General features: G+C 47.4%; 1 protein-coding gene across 1 annotated transcript in view; it reads right to left on the minus strand.

The window, feature by feature from the left end:
* The window catches only part of LOC138854317 (uncharacterized), a 458800-nt gene that overhangs the window by 15690 nt on the left and 424215 nt on the right, over positions 1-18895 (minus strand). The window contains exons 8-14 of the mRNA XM_070096752.1: positions 14870-15000; positions 10730-10883; positions 9102-9258; positions 7814-7950; positions 4353-4465; positions 3167-3362; positions 171-445 (exon numbers count right to left, since the gene is read on the minus strand). Of these exons, the coding sequence (XP_069952853.1) occupies positions 171-445; positions 3167-3362; positions 4353-4465; positions 7814-7950; positions 9102-9258; positions 10730-10883; positions 14870-15000 (1163 nt within the window). The remainder of the gene's footprint in view (positions 1-170; positions 446-3166; positions 3363-4352; positions 4466-7813; positions 7951-9101; positions 9259-10729; positions 10884-14869; positions 15001-18895) is intronic.

The following is an 18895-nucleotide window of genomic DNA, read 5'->3' on the forward strand; positions in this document are numbered from 1 at the left end:
AAGACAATTACTTTTGTTAGCTGAAGTAATTATTAGATTTGTTGGGTGAATTATACAGTCAGGGTCAACTCACCTGGCAGGGGTCAACTCACTTGGCAGGACCAACTCACTTGGCAGGGTCAACTCATCTGACTGGAGTCAACTCACCTGGCAGGAATCAACTCACCTGCAGCATGACAGATGAGGTCAGGATCAACATCATCTGGAGGTGATGCTTCAGAAGGCAGCCCTGTGGAACCCTCCTCCTTGCTGTGACAGGAAAGCCTTCTGCCACAGCCTGCTCCTGCTGTTCCTCCTGCAGCTGCAGCTGCTGCTGTTGTCCTCCTGCACACCCTGAGCCACAGCAGTACCACAGCTGCCACCACCAGGGGCACGGAGGTCAGCCCGCTGCCCACTAACACCGCAAGTGGCAAGCTGCCCTCCCGCTCGCGGTCTCTTGTAGGTTCTGAGGGTCAGAAACGAAGTATATGTGAGTATACATTATACAGAAGTGAGTATGTTCTTCAACCTAGGCTCTGTTAGTAAATCCCATTATACATGAGTATACATTGAACATAAAAAAAGGAGCACTGCAGCAGGCATACTGGCCTATGCTAGGCAGGTCCAAGCCACATACTGGCTTAAGCTAGTCAGTCAAAGTCACATCCACTTAAGAAGGAAGGAGCTATGTTTTAGATTTCCTGGCCTGAGCCAGTCAGGTCCAACTCACACACACACACACACACACACACACACACACACACATCGCTGGAGGCACACATCACCGGAGGCACACATGAACCAAATAATTGCTGCAGCATACGGGCGCCTGGCAAACCTGAGAATAGCATTCCGAAACCTTAATAAGGAATCGTTCAAGACACTGTACACTGTGTATGTTAGGCCCATACTGAAGTATGCAGCACCAGTCTGAAACCCACACCTGCTCAAGCACGTCAAGAAGTTAGAGAAAGTACAAAGGTTTGCAACAAGGCTAGTCCCAGAGCTCAGGGTTATGTCGTACGAGGAAAGGTTGAAGGAAATCGGACTGACGACATTGGAGGACAGAAGGGTCAGGGGAGACATGATAACGACATACAAGATACTGCGGGGAATAGACAAGGTGGACAGAGATAGGATGTTCCAGAGAGGGGACACAGGGACAAGGGGTCACAACTGGAAGCTGAAGACTCAGACGAGTCACAGGGATGTTAGGAAGTATTTCTTCAGTCATAGAGTTGTCAGGAAGTGGAATAGCCTAGCAAGTGAAGTAGTGGAGGCAGGGACCATACATAGTTTTAAGAAGAGGTATGATACAGCTCAGGAAGCAGAGAGAGAGAGGGCCTAGTAGCGATCAGTGAAGAGGTGGGGCCAGGAGCTGAGTCTCGACCCCCACAACCACAATTAGGTGAGTACATGTATTTATTTAACCTGTTTTTAAAACTACACAAAGTTTTCGCCTTACTGACACTTCTGAGGGGTTTGTTTCACTCATCTACAACTCTGTTACCAAACCAGAGCTTTCCTATATGCTCTCTAAACGTAAAATTTTCCAACTTGAAACCATTGCTGTGAGTCCTGTCTTGATTCGATACTTTTAACACATTATTTACATCTCCTTATTTATTCCTGTTTTCCAATTGTACACCTCAACAGGGTGACCAGAACTGTGGAGCATAATTTACATGAGGCCTAAGTAGCAATATGCAGAGTTGAAGGACAACCTGAGGATTCCTGTTATTTATACTTCTTGAAATGAAGCCAAGAATTCTAAATTTTTTTTAGTGATATTGAGATTTGTATTATTTAGTTGATAAGTGTTATGGTTTTCTTTTCCAGTGCTTAGAACTTTACATTTGTCTACATTAAACTGCATCTGCCACTTCACTGATCACCACATTAGTCTATTTAGATCTTCTGCAGCACTAATGTCATTATTTATTCCCTCATCTATGTCGTTTATGTAAATTGTGAACAACAAAGGGCCCAGCACTGACCCCTGTGGCACACCACTTGTGATGCGCCCCCACTCTGCAAACTCTACCACAACTCTATCCAGAAAAAAATTCTCCTCCTATTCTGTGAGCCTCAGCTTTCCTCAACAAATGAAACTCTATTAAAAGCCTTACTGAAGTCCATAAACACAATATCATATTCATTACCATGATCTACCTATATAAAAAAAAAATCAAAGTTTTTTTACAGACTGTTCAACTGCCTCCCAGCACACATAAGGAGGATTACCAACAGACCCCTGGCAGTCTTCAAGCTGGCACTGGACAAGCACCTAAAGTCAGTTCCTGATCAGCCGGGCTGTGGCTCGTACGTTGGTTTGCGTGCAGCCAGCAGCAACAGCCTGGTTGATCAGGCTCTGATCCACCAGGAGGCCTGGTCACAGACCGGGCAGCGGGGGCGTTGACCCCCGGAACTCTCTCCAGGTAAACTCCAGGTAAACTCCAGGTAAACCCCAAATACCTAACTGAGAAAAGTTAGTGAATTCGTAAGACAGGAACTCCCCTTTGTAAAACCTTGCTGAGATTCACTAATCAGTTTATGTCTTTCAAGGTGGCTACGAATTGCCTCGGCAATTATAGATTCCATAAATTTTCCCACAATGGAGGTTAGGCTTTTTGGTCTGTAGTTCGAAGCTAAGGACCTGTCTCCTGCTTTGTAGATGGGTATCACATTTGCCATCTTCCACTCATCTGGTACTATACCAGTTTGTAGTGATATGTTTAAAAGACTAGCCAAAAGTTTGCTAAGTTACTCCTTCCATACCTTTAAAACCCTTGTAAACAGTTCATTAGGGCCCGGGGATTTGTTAAGTTTTAATTTATCTATTTGTCTGAGAACTCTGCCACTAGTGGCATAAGAGAGTCCGAGGTTCAATAAGAGTTACAGAGAGTAACATAAGAGAGCCCGAGGTTCAATAAGAGTCATAGAGAGTAACACAAGAGAGCCTGAGGTTCAATATGAGTTACAGAGAGTAACATAAGAGAGTCCGAGGTTCAATAAGAGTTACAGAGAGTAACATAAGAGAGCCTGAGGTTCAATAAGAGTCATAGAGAGTAACATAAGAGAGCCTGAGGTTCAATAGAGTTACAGAGAGTAACATAAGAGAGTCCGAGGTTCAATAAGAGTCACACAGAAGACAACAGGTCATCACATATACCACAAAATCTCTGACCTGCACTAGTTTCTTCTTGTACTTCCGAGACCCTGGCAGTGTAAGCTTTCCGCTCAGTGACCGTGGACGCTCCCTTGTGGTTGACAGCTGCCACGATGATCTTGTAAGCTGTTGCTGGACGCAGGTTAGCCACACTGAAGGTGGGTGTGGCTCTGGTCACCTCTATCAGTGGTGAGGTTGACCCGATCTGGTACACCTGTAACAGGTACATGGTTGTAAGTGGTGGTGGTGAGTGGTGGTGAGTGGTGGTGAGTGGTGGTGAGTGGTGGTGAGTGGTGGTGAGTGGTGGTGAGTGGTGGTGAGTGGTGGTGAGTGGTGGTGAATGGTGGTGAGTGTTGGTGAGTGTTGGTGAGTGGTGGTGAGTGGTGGTGAATGGTGGTGAGTGGTGGTGAGTGTTGGTGAGTGGTGGTGAGTGGCGGTGAGTGTTGGTGAGTGGTGGTGAGTGATGGTGAGTGATGGTGAGTGGTGGTGAGTGGTGGTGAGTGGTGGTGAGTGGTGACTGTGGTAGTTGTGGTGGGGGTAAAAATAACAGGACAAAAGAAGGCGGCTTACAAGGCTGAAATATCACTTCGTATATGACCTGACATATGACCTGACACCTGACCCAGCACACTGAGGGTGAGAGAATATTGAAAATTTGGTCAGGTCACATGTCAAGTCATATCTCTGAGCTTAATTATTAATTTACTCTGAGCTTAATTTACGCACAAATTATATTATTTAGAAATGATCAAGTTTATATAACCCTGAGCTAATATTCATGTTAAAATCAATACTATATTCTATGGAACTTGATTCATTTATATTTCTCTCAACCATAGATCTGCTTCATACAGTTTTCTCGACGTTTTTGAAAATCATTTGGGGGGTTAAAATATTTTATATGAATGATTCAGTTGTTAATTGTTAGAATAATACAATTAACTTTTAGTAAGGAAGAAGAGGTATTTTGTTAATGTTATTATTATTATTATTATTATTATTATTATTATTATTATTATTATTATTATTATTATCATTATTATTATTATTATTATTATTATTATTATTATTATTATTATTATTATTATTATTATTATTATATTTATTATTATTATTTATATTAGAAATATTAGTAGTAGTAGTATCAGTAGTAATAGTAGTAGTATTAGTACTACTAACAGTAGTAACAGTAGTAGTACATTACCTGGAGAAGGAAGGTCTGGGTCAGGCCACCGTCATCACCGGGTAAACAGGTCACTTGGAGAGAACTGATAGTGACGTCAAATACCCGACAGTTGTGTGGCGGGTCAGGCTTACCTGTACACCAGGTAGCACCATGTTAGTACATGTGTGTACACCAGGTAGCATTATGTTAGTACATGTGTGTACACCAGGTAGCACCATGTTAGTACATGTGTGTACACCAGGTAGCACCATGTTAGTACATGTGTACAGCTATTGGAGGATAGATGGGCTAATGAGAGCATAGGCAATGGGGTCGAAGAGGTATGGGGTAGGTTTAAAAATGTAGTGTTAGAGTGTTCAGCAGAAGTTTGTGGTTACAGGAAAGTGGGTGTGGGAGGGAAGAGGAGCGATTGGTGGAATGATGATGTAAAGAGAGTAGTAAGGGAGAAAAAGATAGCATATGAGAAGTTTTTACAAAGTAGAAGTGATGCAAGAAGGAAAGAGTATATGGAGAAAAAGAGAGAGGTTAAGAGAGTGGTGAAGCAATGTAAAAAGAGAGAAAATGAGAGAGTGGGTGAGATGTTATCAACAATTTTGGTGAAAATAAGAAATAGTTTTGGAGTGAGATTAATAAGTTAAGGAAGCCTAGAGAACAAATGGATTTCTCAGTTAAAAATAGAAGAGGAGAGTTATTAAATGGAGAGTTAGAGGTATTGGGAAGATGGAAGGAATATTTTGAGGAATTGTTAAATGTTGATGAAGATAGGGAAGGTGTGATTTCGTGTATAGGGCAAGGAGGAATAACATCTTGTAGGAGTGAGGAAGAGCCAGTTGTGAGTGTGGGGGAAGTTCGTGAGGCAGTAGGTAAAATGAAAGGGGGTAAGGCAGCCGGGATTGATGGGATAAAGATAGAAATGTTAAAAGCAGGTGGGGATATAGTTTTGGAGTGGTTGGTGCAATTATTTAATAAATGTATGGAAGAGGGTAAGGTACCTAGGGATTGGCAGAGAGCATGCATAGTTCCTTTGTATAAAGGCAAAGGGGACAAAAGAGAGTGCAAAAAATTGTAGGGGGATAAGTCTGTTGAGTATACCTAGTAAAGTGTATGGTAGAGTTATTATGGAAAGAATTAAGAGTAAGATAGAGAATAACTTGACTCACGAAATCGTAATGACATGATTGCAAACAAACCATACCACGGGCGGGATTTGAACCCGCAGTCAGAGAGTCTCAAAACTCCAGCCCGTCGCGTTAGCCACTGGACCAGCTAGCCACAATAAGATTCGTCCAACTTGGTATATTTCTACACCATAGGAAGGTTAGCATAGGCACCATTGTGACCACAAATGCAAGTTTTTACAGACGAATCTCCAGCTAGCGTGGCCGTGACGAACTCTAGCTCAAGTCCCCTTACTACCGTCAACATGACTCACGAAATCGTAATGACACGATTGCAAACAAACCATACCATGGGCGGGATTTGAACCCGCGGTCAGAGAGTCTCAAAGCTCCAGACCGTCGCGTTAGCCACTGGACCAGCTAGCCACAATAAGATTCGTCCAACTAGGTATATTTCTAGAGTTCGTCACGGCCACGCTAGCTGGAGATTCGTCTGTAAAAGCTTGCATTTGTGGTCACAGTGGTGCCTATGCTAACCTTCCTATGGTGTAGAAATATACCTAGTTGGACGAATCTTATTGTGGCTAGCTGGTCCAGTGGCTAACGCGACGATCTGGAGTTTTGAGACTCTCTGACCGCGGGTTCAAATCCCGCCCGTGGTATGGTTTGTTAAGACAGAGAATAGGATAGCAGATGAACAAGGAGGCTTTAGGAAAGGAAGGGGGTGTGTGGACCAGGTGTTTACAGTGAAACATATAATTAAACAGTATTTAGATAAGGCTAAAGAGGTTTTTGTGGCATTTATGGATATGGAAAAGGCGTATGACAGGGTGGATAGGGGGGCAATGTGGCAGATGTTGCAGGTGTATGGTGTAGGAGGTAGGTTACTGAAAGCAGTGAAGAGTTTTTACGAGGATAGTGAGGCTCAAGTTAGAGTATGTAGGAAAGAGGGAAATTATTTCCCAGTAAAAGTAGGACTTAGACAAGGATGTGTGATGTCACCGTGGTTGTTTAATATATTTATAGATGGGGTTGTAAGAGAAGTAAATGCGAGGGTCTTGACAAGAGGCATGGAGTTAAAAGATAAAGAATCACACAAAAAGTGGGAGTTGTCACAGTTGCTCTTTGCTGATGACACTGTGCTCTTGGGAGATTCTGAAGAGAAGTTGCAGAGGTTGGTGGATGAATTTGGTAGGGTGTGCAAAAGAAGAAAATTAAAAGTGAATACAGGAAAGAGTAAGGTTATGAGGATAACAAAAAGATTAGATGATGAAAGATTGGATATCAGATTGGAGGGAGAGAGTATGGAGAAGGTGAATGTATTCAGATATTTGGGAGTGGACGCGTCAGTGGATTGGTCTATGAAAGATGAGGTGAATCATAGAATTGATGAGGGGAAAAGGGTGAGCGGTGCACTTAGGAGTCTGTGGAGACAAAGAACTTTGTCCTTGGAGGCAAAGAGGGGAATGTATGAGAGTATAGTTTTACCAACGCTCTTATATGGGTGTGAAGTATGGGTGATGAATGTTGCAGCGAGGAGAAGGCTGGAGGCAGTGGAGATGTCATGTCTGAGGGCAATGTGTGGTGTGAATATAATGCAGAAAATTCGTAGTTTGGAAGTTAGGAGGAGGTGCGGGATTACCAAAACTGTTGTCCAGAGGGCTGAGGAAGGGTTGTTGAGGTGGTTCGGACATGTAGAGAGAATGGAGCGAAACAGAATGACTTCAAGAGTGTATCAGTCTGTAGTGGAAGGAAGGCGGGGTAGGGGTCGGCCTAGGAAAGGTTGGAGGGAGGGGGTAAAGGAGGTTTTGTGTGTGAGGGGCTTGAACTTCCTGCAGGCATGCGTGAGGGTGTTTGATAGGAGTGAATGGAGACAAATGGTTTTTAATACTTGACGTGCTGTTGGAGTGTGAGCAAAGTAACATTTATGAAGGGGTTCAGGGAAACCGGCAGGCCGGACTTGAGTCCTGGAGATGGGAAGTACAGTGCCTGCACTCTGAAGGAGGGGTGTTAATGTTGCAGTTTAAAAACTGTAGTGTAAAGCACCCTTCTGGCAAGACAGTGATGGAGTGAATGATGGTGAAAGTTTTTCTTTTTCGGGCCACCCTGCCTTGGTGGGAAACGGCCAGTGTGATAATAAAAAAAAAAAAATAATGTGTGTACACCAGGTAGCATTATGTTAGTACATGTGTGTACAAAATATAAGAATATGAACATTTACAGCCAAATCTTGAGAGTGAAAGAGCGAGAGAGAGAGAGAGAGAGAGAGAGAGAGAGAGAGAGAGAGAGAGAGAGAGAGAGAGAGAGAGAGAGAGAGAGAGAGAGAGAGAGAGAGAGAGAGAGAGAGAGAGAGATACACACCTGCAGCCACAATATGGAAGACACACGGGTGTTCTTGCATTCCAATGGTGTTGTTGGCCCAGCAAAGCAGAGTGCCATAGTCCAGGTCGTTCATGGGAGTGTAGTTGACCCGTGACTCAGTGCCAACCACCACAAACCTGTGGGAGACACCTGGTTACACACCTGAAGTAGTGCCAGCCACTACAAACCTATGGGAGACATCTGGTTACACACCTGAAGTAGTGCTAACCACTACAAACCTATGGGAGACACCTGGTTACACACCTGAAGCAGTGACAACCACTACAAACCTGTGGGAGACACCTGGTTACACACCTGAAGCAGTGCCAGCCACTACAAACCTGTGGGAGACACCTGGTTACACACCTGAAGCAGTGCCAGCCACTACAAACCTATGGGAGACACCTGGTTACACACCTGAAGCAGTGCCAACCACTACAAACCTGGTACTCCTGCTTATCTATATATGTGTACACACACATACACGTGTAACACACAGTGTAACACACACCAAGCTAGCAGCACACTGTGCGTGTTCCCACAGTGTAACACACACCAGACTAGCAGCACACTGTGCGTGTTCCCACAGTGTAACACACACCAAGCTAGCAGCACACTGTGCGTGTTCCCACAGTGTAACACACACCAAGCTAGCAGCACACTGTGCGTGTTCCCACAGTGTAACACACACCAGGCTAGCAGCACACTGTGCGTGTTCCCACAGTGTAACACACACCAGACTAGCAGCACACTGTGCGTGTTCCCACAGTGTAACACACACCAGGCTAGCAGCACACTGTGGGTGATCCCACAGTGTAACACACACCAGACTAGCAGCACACTGTGCGTGTTCCCACAGTGTAACACACACCAAGCTAGCAGCACACTGTGCGTGTTCCCACAGTAACACACACCAGGCTAGCAGCACACTGTGCGTGTTCCCACAGTGTAACACACACCAGGCTAGCAACACACTGTGCGTGTTCCTACAGTGTAACACACACCAGGCTAGCAGCACACTGTGCGTGTTCCCACAGTGTAACACACACCAGGCTAGCTGCACACTGTGCGTGTTCCCACAGTGTAACACACACCAGGCTAGCAGCACACTGTGGGTGATCCCACAGTGTAACACACACCAGACTAGCAGCACACTGTGCGTGTTCCCACAGTGTAACACACACCAAGCTAGCAGCACACTGTGGGTGATCCCACAGTGTAATACACACCAGGCTAGCAGCACACTGTGGATGATCCCACATTGTAAAACACCAGGGAGTAACATCACCTGCCCTCAGGAACGTCAATGGCCTCAGCAGTGTTGTTGAAAGTCCATCTGAAGGTAACGTTGGCAGGGTTGGCACGGACCTTACAGGAGATCTCTGCGTTCTCTAGCTTGGCTACCGAATGTTGCATCCTCTCCTGTCTGGAACACACTGGCGCGTCTGCAACACCAGCACCTCTGTTAGCACACACACACACATACACACACACACACACACACACACACACACACACACACACACACACACACACACACACACACACACACACACACACACACACACACACACACACACACACACACACACACACACACACACACGCTCTGACATCTGTGTTAGTACATTTGCACACTCTGACACCTCCTCTGTTAGTACACACACACACACACACACACACACGCACACACGCACACACACACACACACACACACACACACACACACACACACACACACACACACACACACACACACACACACACACACACACACACACACACACACACGCACACACACACACACACACACACACACACACACACACACTCACACACACACACACACACACACACACACACACACACACACACACATAAGTGTCCCTGTTCGCAGATGATGTGGTTAATGACGAGAATTAAATCATTATTACTACCGATGAGTGACTGCTAACCGTCACTCATCGGTAGTAATAATGACTGCTGTCACTCATCAGTAGTAATAATGACTGCTAACTGTCATTCATCAGTAATAATAATGACTACTAACTGTCACTCATTAGTAATAATGACTGCTAACTGTCACTCATCAGTAATAATAATGACTACTAACTGTCACTCATTAGTAATAATGACTGCTAACTGTCACTCATCAGTAATAATAATGACTGCTAACTGTCACTCATCAGTAGTAATAATGACTGCTGTCACTCATCAGTAGTAATAATGACTACTAACTGTCACTCATCAGTAGTAATGATGACTGCTAACTGTCACTCATTAGTAGTAATAATGACTACTAACTGTCACTCATCAGTAGTAATAATGACTACTAACTGTCACTCATCAGTAGTAATAATGACTGCTAACTGTCACATTCAAGAACTCAGGCTAAAATACTATGTATGTTGCACAGGTTATAACAGGCAGTGTATGGCACGCTAGAGCCACACCCGGCTTCCTTTATTACCTCAAGCCAGGTCCAAGTCAGATACAAGCCCGGTCCAAGGCAGGCCCAAGTCATGTACAAGCCTGGTACAAGCAAGTTACATACCTGGTACAAGATAGGTACACGTCAGGTACAAGCCAGGTACAAGCCAGTTACAAGCGCGGTACAAACCAGGTCTAAGCCGTGTACAGGCCATGTACAAGCAAAGTACATGCGTAGTATAAGACAGGTACAAGTCAGGTACAAGCCTGGTACAACCCAGGTACAAACAAATTACAAGCCCTGTATAAGTCAGGTCAAAGCCATGTACAGACCAGGTACAAGCCAGGTAGAAGCCTGGTACAAGCCTGGTAAAAGCCAGGTCCAAACCATCTACAGGCCAGTACAAGCCAGGTACAAGTCCGATACAAGTCAGGTACAAGCCAGGTTGAAGCAATTTATAAGGCAGGTTGAAGCTAGGTACTTACACTTAACATCAAGGTGTAGTGGAGGCGAGGAGGAGGTAGCTTTGATATTTGTTGCTTCACAGGTATAGTCACCACCGTGAGCCCTGGTGACTCTCTGCACCACCAGTGACATGTTGGAGAGGAACACACCAGCTCCAGCAACCAGCTCCACTCCCTGCAACCATGCAACATGTTGGAAATGGTATAAAATGCCTACAAGTTGAAGATCAAGATCCCTGTGCAAAAGTTGGGTTTATTCATGGTCTGGAACCATATTGTTCCAGACCATGAAGCTGAACTTTTCTCCAGGCTGAGGGACTGACCACCTCAAATACTTTTTCTCCAAGGTTGATGGACTGATTACATCATCTTTATTTCACTACCATTGATGCTTCTGTATCTGACTGAAGAAGTCTACTGAGTAGTCGAAACGTTTCAACAATAAACATACCCAACTGTTGCACATGTGTCTTGATCTTCAACGATGCAACACACTCACCAGTACACACACACACACGCCTGGTGCAACACACTCACCAGTACACACACACACACGCCTGGTGCAACACACTCACCAGTACACACACACACACGCCTGGTGCAACACACTCACCAGTACACACACACACACGCCTGGTGCAACACACTCACCAGTACACACACACACACGCCTGGTGCAACACACTCACCAGTACACACACACACACGCCTGGTGCAACACACTCACCAGTACACACACACACACGCCTGGTGCAACACACTCACCAGTACACACACACACACGCTTGGTGCAACACACCAGTACACACACACACACGCCTGGTGCAACACACCAGTACACACACACACACACGCCTGGTGCAACACACCAGTACACACACACACGCGCATGGTGCAACACACCAGTACACACACACACACACGCCTGGTGCAACACACTCACCAGTACACACACACACACGCCTGGTGCAACACACTCACCAGTACACACACACACACGCCTGGTGCAACACACCAGTACACACACACACACACGCCTGGTGCAACACACCAGTACACACACACACGCGCATGGTGCAACACACCAGTACACACACACACACACGCCTGGTGCAACACACTCACCAGTACACACACACACACGCCTGGTGCAACACACTCACCAGTACACACACACACACGCCTGGTGCAACACACTCACCAGTACACACACACACACGCCTGGTGCAACACACTCACCAGTACACACACACACACGCCTGGTGCAACACACTCACCAGTACACACACACACGCCTGGTGCAACACACTCACCAGTACACACACACACACGCCTGGTGCAACACACCAGTACACACACACACACGCCTGGTGCAACACACTCACCAGTACACACACACACACGCTTGGTGCAACACACCAGTACACACACACACACGCCTGGTGCAACACACTCACCAGTACACACACACACACGCCTGGTGCAACACACTCACCAGTACACACACACACACGCCTGGTGCAACACACCAGTACACACACACACACACGCCTGGTGCAACACACTCACCAGTACACACACACACACGCCTGGTGCAACACATTCACCAGTACACACACACACACGCCTGGTGCAACACACTCACCAGTACACACACACACACGCCTGGTGCAACACACCAGTACACACACACACACACGCCTGGTGCAACACACTCACCAGTACACACACACACACGCCTGGTGCAACACTCTCACCAGTACACACACACACACGCCTGGTGCAACACACCAGTACACACACACACACACGCCTGGAGCAACACACTCACCAGTACACACACACACACGCCTGGTGCAACACACCAGTACACACACACACACACGCCTGGTGCAACACACTCACCAGTACACACACACACACGCCTGGTGCAACACACTCACCAGTACACACACACACACACCTGGTGCAACACACTCACCAGTACACACACACACACGCCTGGTGCAACACACCAGTACACACACACACACGCCTGGTGCAACACACTCACCAGTACACACACACACGCCTGGTGCAACACACTCACCAGTACACACACACACGCCTGGTGCAACACACCAGTACACACACACACACACGCCTGGTGCAACACACTCACCAGTACACACACACACACGCCTGGTGCAACACACCAGTACACACACACACATACACGCCTGGTGCAACACACTCACCAGTACACACACACACACGCCTGGTGCAACACACTCACCAGTACACACACACACACACGCCTGGTGCAACACACCAGTACACACATACACACACGCCTGGTGCAACACACTCACCAGTACACACACACACACACGCCTGGTGCAACACACCAGTACACACACACACACACGCCTGGTGCAACACACCAGTACACACACACACACGCCTGGTGCAACACACTCACCAGTACACACACACACACGCCTGGTGCAACACACCAGTACACACACACACGCCTGGTGCAACACACTCACCAGTACACACACACACACACACGCCTGGTGCAACACACCAGTATACACACACACACACGCCTGGTGCAACACACTCACCAGTACACACACACACACGCCTGGTGCAACACACCAGTACACACACACACACACACGCCTGGTGCAACACACTCACCAGTACACACACACACACGCCTGGTGCAACACACTCACCAGTACACACACACACACACGCCTGGTGCAACACACCAGTACACACATACACACACGCCTGGTGCAACACACTCACCAGTACACACACACACACACGCCTGGTGCAACACACCAGTACACACACACACACACGCCTGGTGCAACACACCAGTACACACACACACACGCCTGGTGCAACACATTCACCAGTACACACACACACACGCCTGGTGCAACACACCAGTACACACACACACACGCCTGGTGCAACACACTCACCAGTACACACACACACACACACGCCTGGTGCAACACACCAGTACGCACACACACACACGCCTGGTGCAACACACCAGTACACACACACACACGCCTGGTGCAACACACTCACCAGTACACACACACACACGCCTGGTGCAACACACCAGTGCACACACACACACGCCTGGTGCAACACACTCACCAGTACACACACACACACACGCCTGGTGCAACACACCAGTACACACCCACACACATGCCTGGTGCAACACACTCACCAGTACACACACACACACACGCCTGGTGCAACACATTCACCAGTACACACACACACACACGCCTGGTGCAACACACTCACCAGTACACACACACACACACGCCTGGTGCAACACACTCACCAGTACACACACACACACACGCCTGGTGCAACACACTCACCAGTACACACACACACACACACGCCTGGTGCAACACACTCACCAGTACACACACACACACACACGCCTGGTGCAACACACTCACCAGTACACACACACACACACGCCTGGTGCAACACACTCACCAGTACACACACACACACACGCCTGGTGCAACACACTCACCAGTACAGACACACACGCCTGGTGCAACACACTCACCAGTACACACACACACACGCCTGGTGCAACACACCAGTACACACACACACACACGCCTGGTGCAACACACTCACCAGTACACACACACACACACACACGCCTGGTGCAACACACTCACCAGTACACACACAGACACACGCCTGGTGCAACACACCAGTACACACACACACGCCTGGTGCAACACACAAGTACACACACACACACGCCTGATGCAACACACCAGTACACACACACACACGCCTGGTGCAACACACTCACCAGTACACACACACACGCCTGGTACAACGCACTCACCAGTACACACACACGCCTGGTGAAACACACTCACCAGTACACACACACGCCTGGTGAAACACACCAGTGCACACACACGCCTGGTGAAACACACTCACCAGTACACACACACGCCTGGTGCAACACACTCACCAGTACACGTTTTATTATCAACATATTGATGTTGTATACCGTTGATGTAACACTAGAGTAAGCTTAACCTGTACTAGAGTAAGCTTAACCTGCACTAGTGTAAGCTTAACCTGCACTCGAGTAAGAGTACTCACGTTGTGTTTCCAGGCGACCTGTACGCTGGATGGCTTGGCCTGCACCGAGCACTCGAAGTACACATCGTCTCCTTCCTTAATACGAAGTGGATCCAGCGACCTGCCCAGCCTCACCTCCACCAGTGGTGCGTCTGTAGTGGTGGTTAGTGGGTGACTGTCGTTAGTGGGAGATTGTGGTTAGTGGGTGATTATGGTTAGTGGATGGCTGTCGTTAGTGGGAGATTGTGGTTAGAGGCAGATTGTGATTAGTGGGAGATTGTGGTTAGTGGGATATTGTGGTTAGTGGGTGAGTGTGGTTAGAGGCAGATTGTGGTTAGTGAGTGACTGTCGTTAGTGGGAGATTGTGGTAGTGGGTGACTGTGGTTAGAGGCAGATTGTGGTTAGTAAGTGACTGTCGTTAGTGGGAGATTGTGGTTAGTGGGTGACTGTGGTTAGTGGGTGATTGTGGTTAGAGGCAGATTGTGGTTAGTGGGTGACTGTCGTTAGTGGGTGATTGTGGTTAGTGGGTGATTGTGGTTAGTTGGTGATTGTGGTTAGAGGCAGATTGTGGTTAGTGGGAGATTGTGGTTAGTGGGTGATTGTGGTTAGTGGGAGATTGTGGTTAGTGGGTGATTGTGGTTAGCGGGAGATTGTGGTTAGTGGGTGATTGTGGTTAGTGGGAGATTGTGGTTAGTGGGAGATTGTGGTTAGTGGGAGATTGTGGTGGTGGTGGTAGTGTAACACGGAAGTTCTGAACTTCTCACTGGTGGTCAGAGAAGCTTGGCTACCCAGGTACTCCGGGTATTACAGCCAAAGCCTGTGGTACCCAGTTCCATCTGTGGTACACAGTGCCAGCTGGGGTGCCAGGTACCCTGGGGTAGTTACTATCACCTGGGGGAGACTACTTCCGGCACAAACTCTTCCTCTCTTAACCTTCGTCACTATAATGGCAGCTGAAACACGCCAAAACCACTAGAAATATACACGTACTGAGAGGTATATATCTCTCAGTGTATATATACTGTGAGGTGTATATCTCTCTGTGTATATACACTGGTTGGTAGTTCACATTAATCACTGGTTTAGGTATAAAAGTATTCTTGACTGGTGGTCTACAGGTGACCTGCAGTCTTAATGACCTCGTGTAGTAGATAGATTTTAAACCCCATTAACCAACCCAGCCTTAATGACCCTCGTGTAGTAGACAGACTTTAAACACCATCAACCAACCAATCAGCCTTCATAACCTCGTGTAGTAGATACCTGGAGTTTACCTGGAGAGAGTTTCGGGGGTCAACGCCCCCGCGGCCCGGTCTGTGACCAGGCCTCCTGGTGGATCAGCGCCTGATCAACCAGGCTGTTGCTGCTGGCTGCACGCAAACCAACGTACGAGCCACAGCCCGGCTGATCAGGAACTGACTTTAGGTGCTTGTCCAGTGCCAGCTTGAAGACTGCCAGGGGTCTGTTGGTAATCCCCCTTATGTGTGCTGGGAGGCAGTTGAACAGTCTCGGGCCCCTGACACTTATTGTATGGTCTCTTAACGTGCTAGTGACACCCCTGCTTTTCATTGGGGGGATGGTGCATCGTCTGCCAAGTCTTTTGCTTTCGTAGTGAGTGATTTTCGTGTGCAAGTTCGGTACTAGTCCCTCTAGGATTTTCCAGGTGTATATAATCATGTATCTCTCCCGCCTGCGTTCCAGGGAAAACAGGTTTAGAAACCTCAAGCGCTCCCAGTAATTGATAGACTTTAACGACGGAAAATGAAAAAAATCAGAGGATTTATGAGTGAGAGGTGAGTGTGAACGAGGCACATGTACACTCACACCTTGAGTATGCACCACTTCCTTGGACTCTCTGCCCCCCATCCCGTCTCATCTGTGACCTAAGAGAGAGAGAGAGAGAGAGAGAGAGAGAGAGAGAGAGAGAGAGAGGAGAGAGAGAGAGAGAGAGAGAGAGATAGAGAGTGAGAGAGAGAGAGAGAGGGAGAGAGAGAGAGGGAGAGAGAGAGTGAGAGAGAGAGAGAGAGAGAGAAAGAGAGAGAGAGAGAGAGAGAGAGAGAGAGAGAGAGAGAGAGAGAGAGAGAGAGAGAGAGAGAGAATATGTAGCTTCCTCCCTGCAGGTGGGTAAGGGTGCACACACACACGTAGAATATGTAGGAAAAATATCGAAAGAAGTAAAGGAAGGTTGAATGAGAGGAACCTAGATTTAATAGCACTCACAGAAACTTACACAAGTCTAATATCAGATGAAGTTTACTCAAGACTCCAGGAAGCGGGGAAATGGAAACACAGGGAAAAGGGAGTGGGGGAGAAACCGAAAGGAATGGGGATTATACACGAAAACAGTATGATTTGGGGATGGTTTTTTTCATTTCCTCTCCCCTGCAAAGACGGGAGAGTGGGGGGTTTAGCCCGTTTTTTTGGAATGTAAAAAGGGTTTCCCAAACACCCCAAAAAAGATTGGGTAAAAGCGGGAAAAAGGCAGGTATAACGGGAAAAGGACTGAAATGGATGAGAGAATATTTGGGATAGGGTGGCAACAAGAGCCATGGAAATGGCGAGGTGTCCAGTTGCCCGGTATGGTCGTCAGCTGTCGGGTCGGGTCGTCGGGAGTTGTCAGTGGTCGTCGCCAGTTGCCCGGGTGGTCGTCAGAGAAACCGTTCAGTCGTCAGTTGTTGGTGGTCGCCGTCAGTTGTCAGTGGGTCAGTCTTTCAGTTCCTGGTCGTCGTCAGGGAGGTAAAACAGCCCCCAGTTGCTTTGGGGTTTTAGGGGGGATTGTTCAAAATTTTTGGGTTTGGGCAGTGTTTTTAAAAATTGAGGTTGGAGGTTGAAGGGGGGAGGTCTTTTTCTCCGGGAGGAGATTAGGGGGGGTTTGGGGTCCACCCAATGGGTCTGGGAGAGGGGGAGGTGGCTGGAGTTGTGGGGAATGAGGTTTCCGAGGTGCAGTCTGTCTCGGCCGTGAGGAGGCTGTAGTGGGGGGGGGTAGCAAGGGCTCCCACAGGGGGGCAGTCCAGCACCTGCCAAGTGGCGAGTGGTTACGGGAAGGGAAGGCGCACCGGAGAAAGGAAAGTTAAGAGTGAAGACTGAAGGTAGGAAATCGCTTCGGGTTCCCTTCAGGATGAATGTTTTTGGGGCCCAGTGAAGGAAAGGGGGGTATTCCCGCCCCCTAAGGGGGAGGTAAGCGCATTTTGGGTTGGTGATTTCAGGAAAAGATATATGGCCCGGTGTTTTTTGTAAAGGGAATAAGAAAAAGAAGAGGGCCCCCTGGAGCTGGTGTTGGGGACATTGCCAACAGGGGATAAATCTGTCAGGACGGGAAAACCCCAAATTATCTGTCCCAGTGCTGGTGGAAATGATATTGGAAGGGTAGGAGAGAAGACCCAAAGGATAAGTACAGGTCAGCTAAATTTCATTGGTCCAAAGAGGATCCCAACTTGGGAGCATCTTCCCCAAAAGGGGGAGAGGAAAAAGGGCCAAAAATTGGAAATTTGGGCTGGCAGACAGATACTAAGGAACCTGCAACCCTTTTCCATTAACAAGAAAACTTTATGGCAAACATGATATGTATGAAAGGGGATGGGGACATCTTTTGGGCTTTGGGAAATTTGCAGCCCTGATTGAAAAGGGCCCCAAGGGAAATGCCATGTTTTTAAAAACTGATGGAAGATGGAGGAAGGGTGTGGGGAAAAACGGGTTGCCACATTTGGGGTTTGGGAAAAGGTAAATGATAAAAGGCATTCAGAAAGGTTATAAAAAAGAAATAATAGGCCAGCAGAAAAAGGGGGAAAAAGAGAGGGCAGAAAGGGGACTAGCCCCTTTAATTTAAACTATCCCAATAGCAGGGGGAAGAAAAAAAGATAGATGAGCTAAGATTAATTGAAAAGGCAGGAAACATAGATATTATTCATAACAGAAAAGGGCTCAATCTGAAAGATAGAAAATGCCTCGGGAATGTCACATACAAACCATAAATTTTTCCCACACTGACAGGGTCAACAGGAAAGGTAGGGGAAAAAGGAGGGATGCGAGACAATTAAATTGTTGGGG

This window comes from Cherax quadricarinatus, chromosome 54 (genome assembly GCF_038502225.1).
Source record: "Cherax quadricarinatus isolate ZL_2023a chromosome 54, ASM3850222v1, whole genome shotgun sequence".
In the NCBI taxonomy this organism is placed as follows: domain Eukaryota; kingdom Metazoa; phylum Arthropoda; class Malacostraca; order Decapoda; family Parastacidae; genus Cherax; species Cherax quadricarinatus.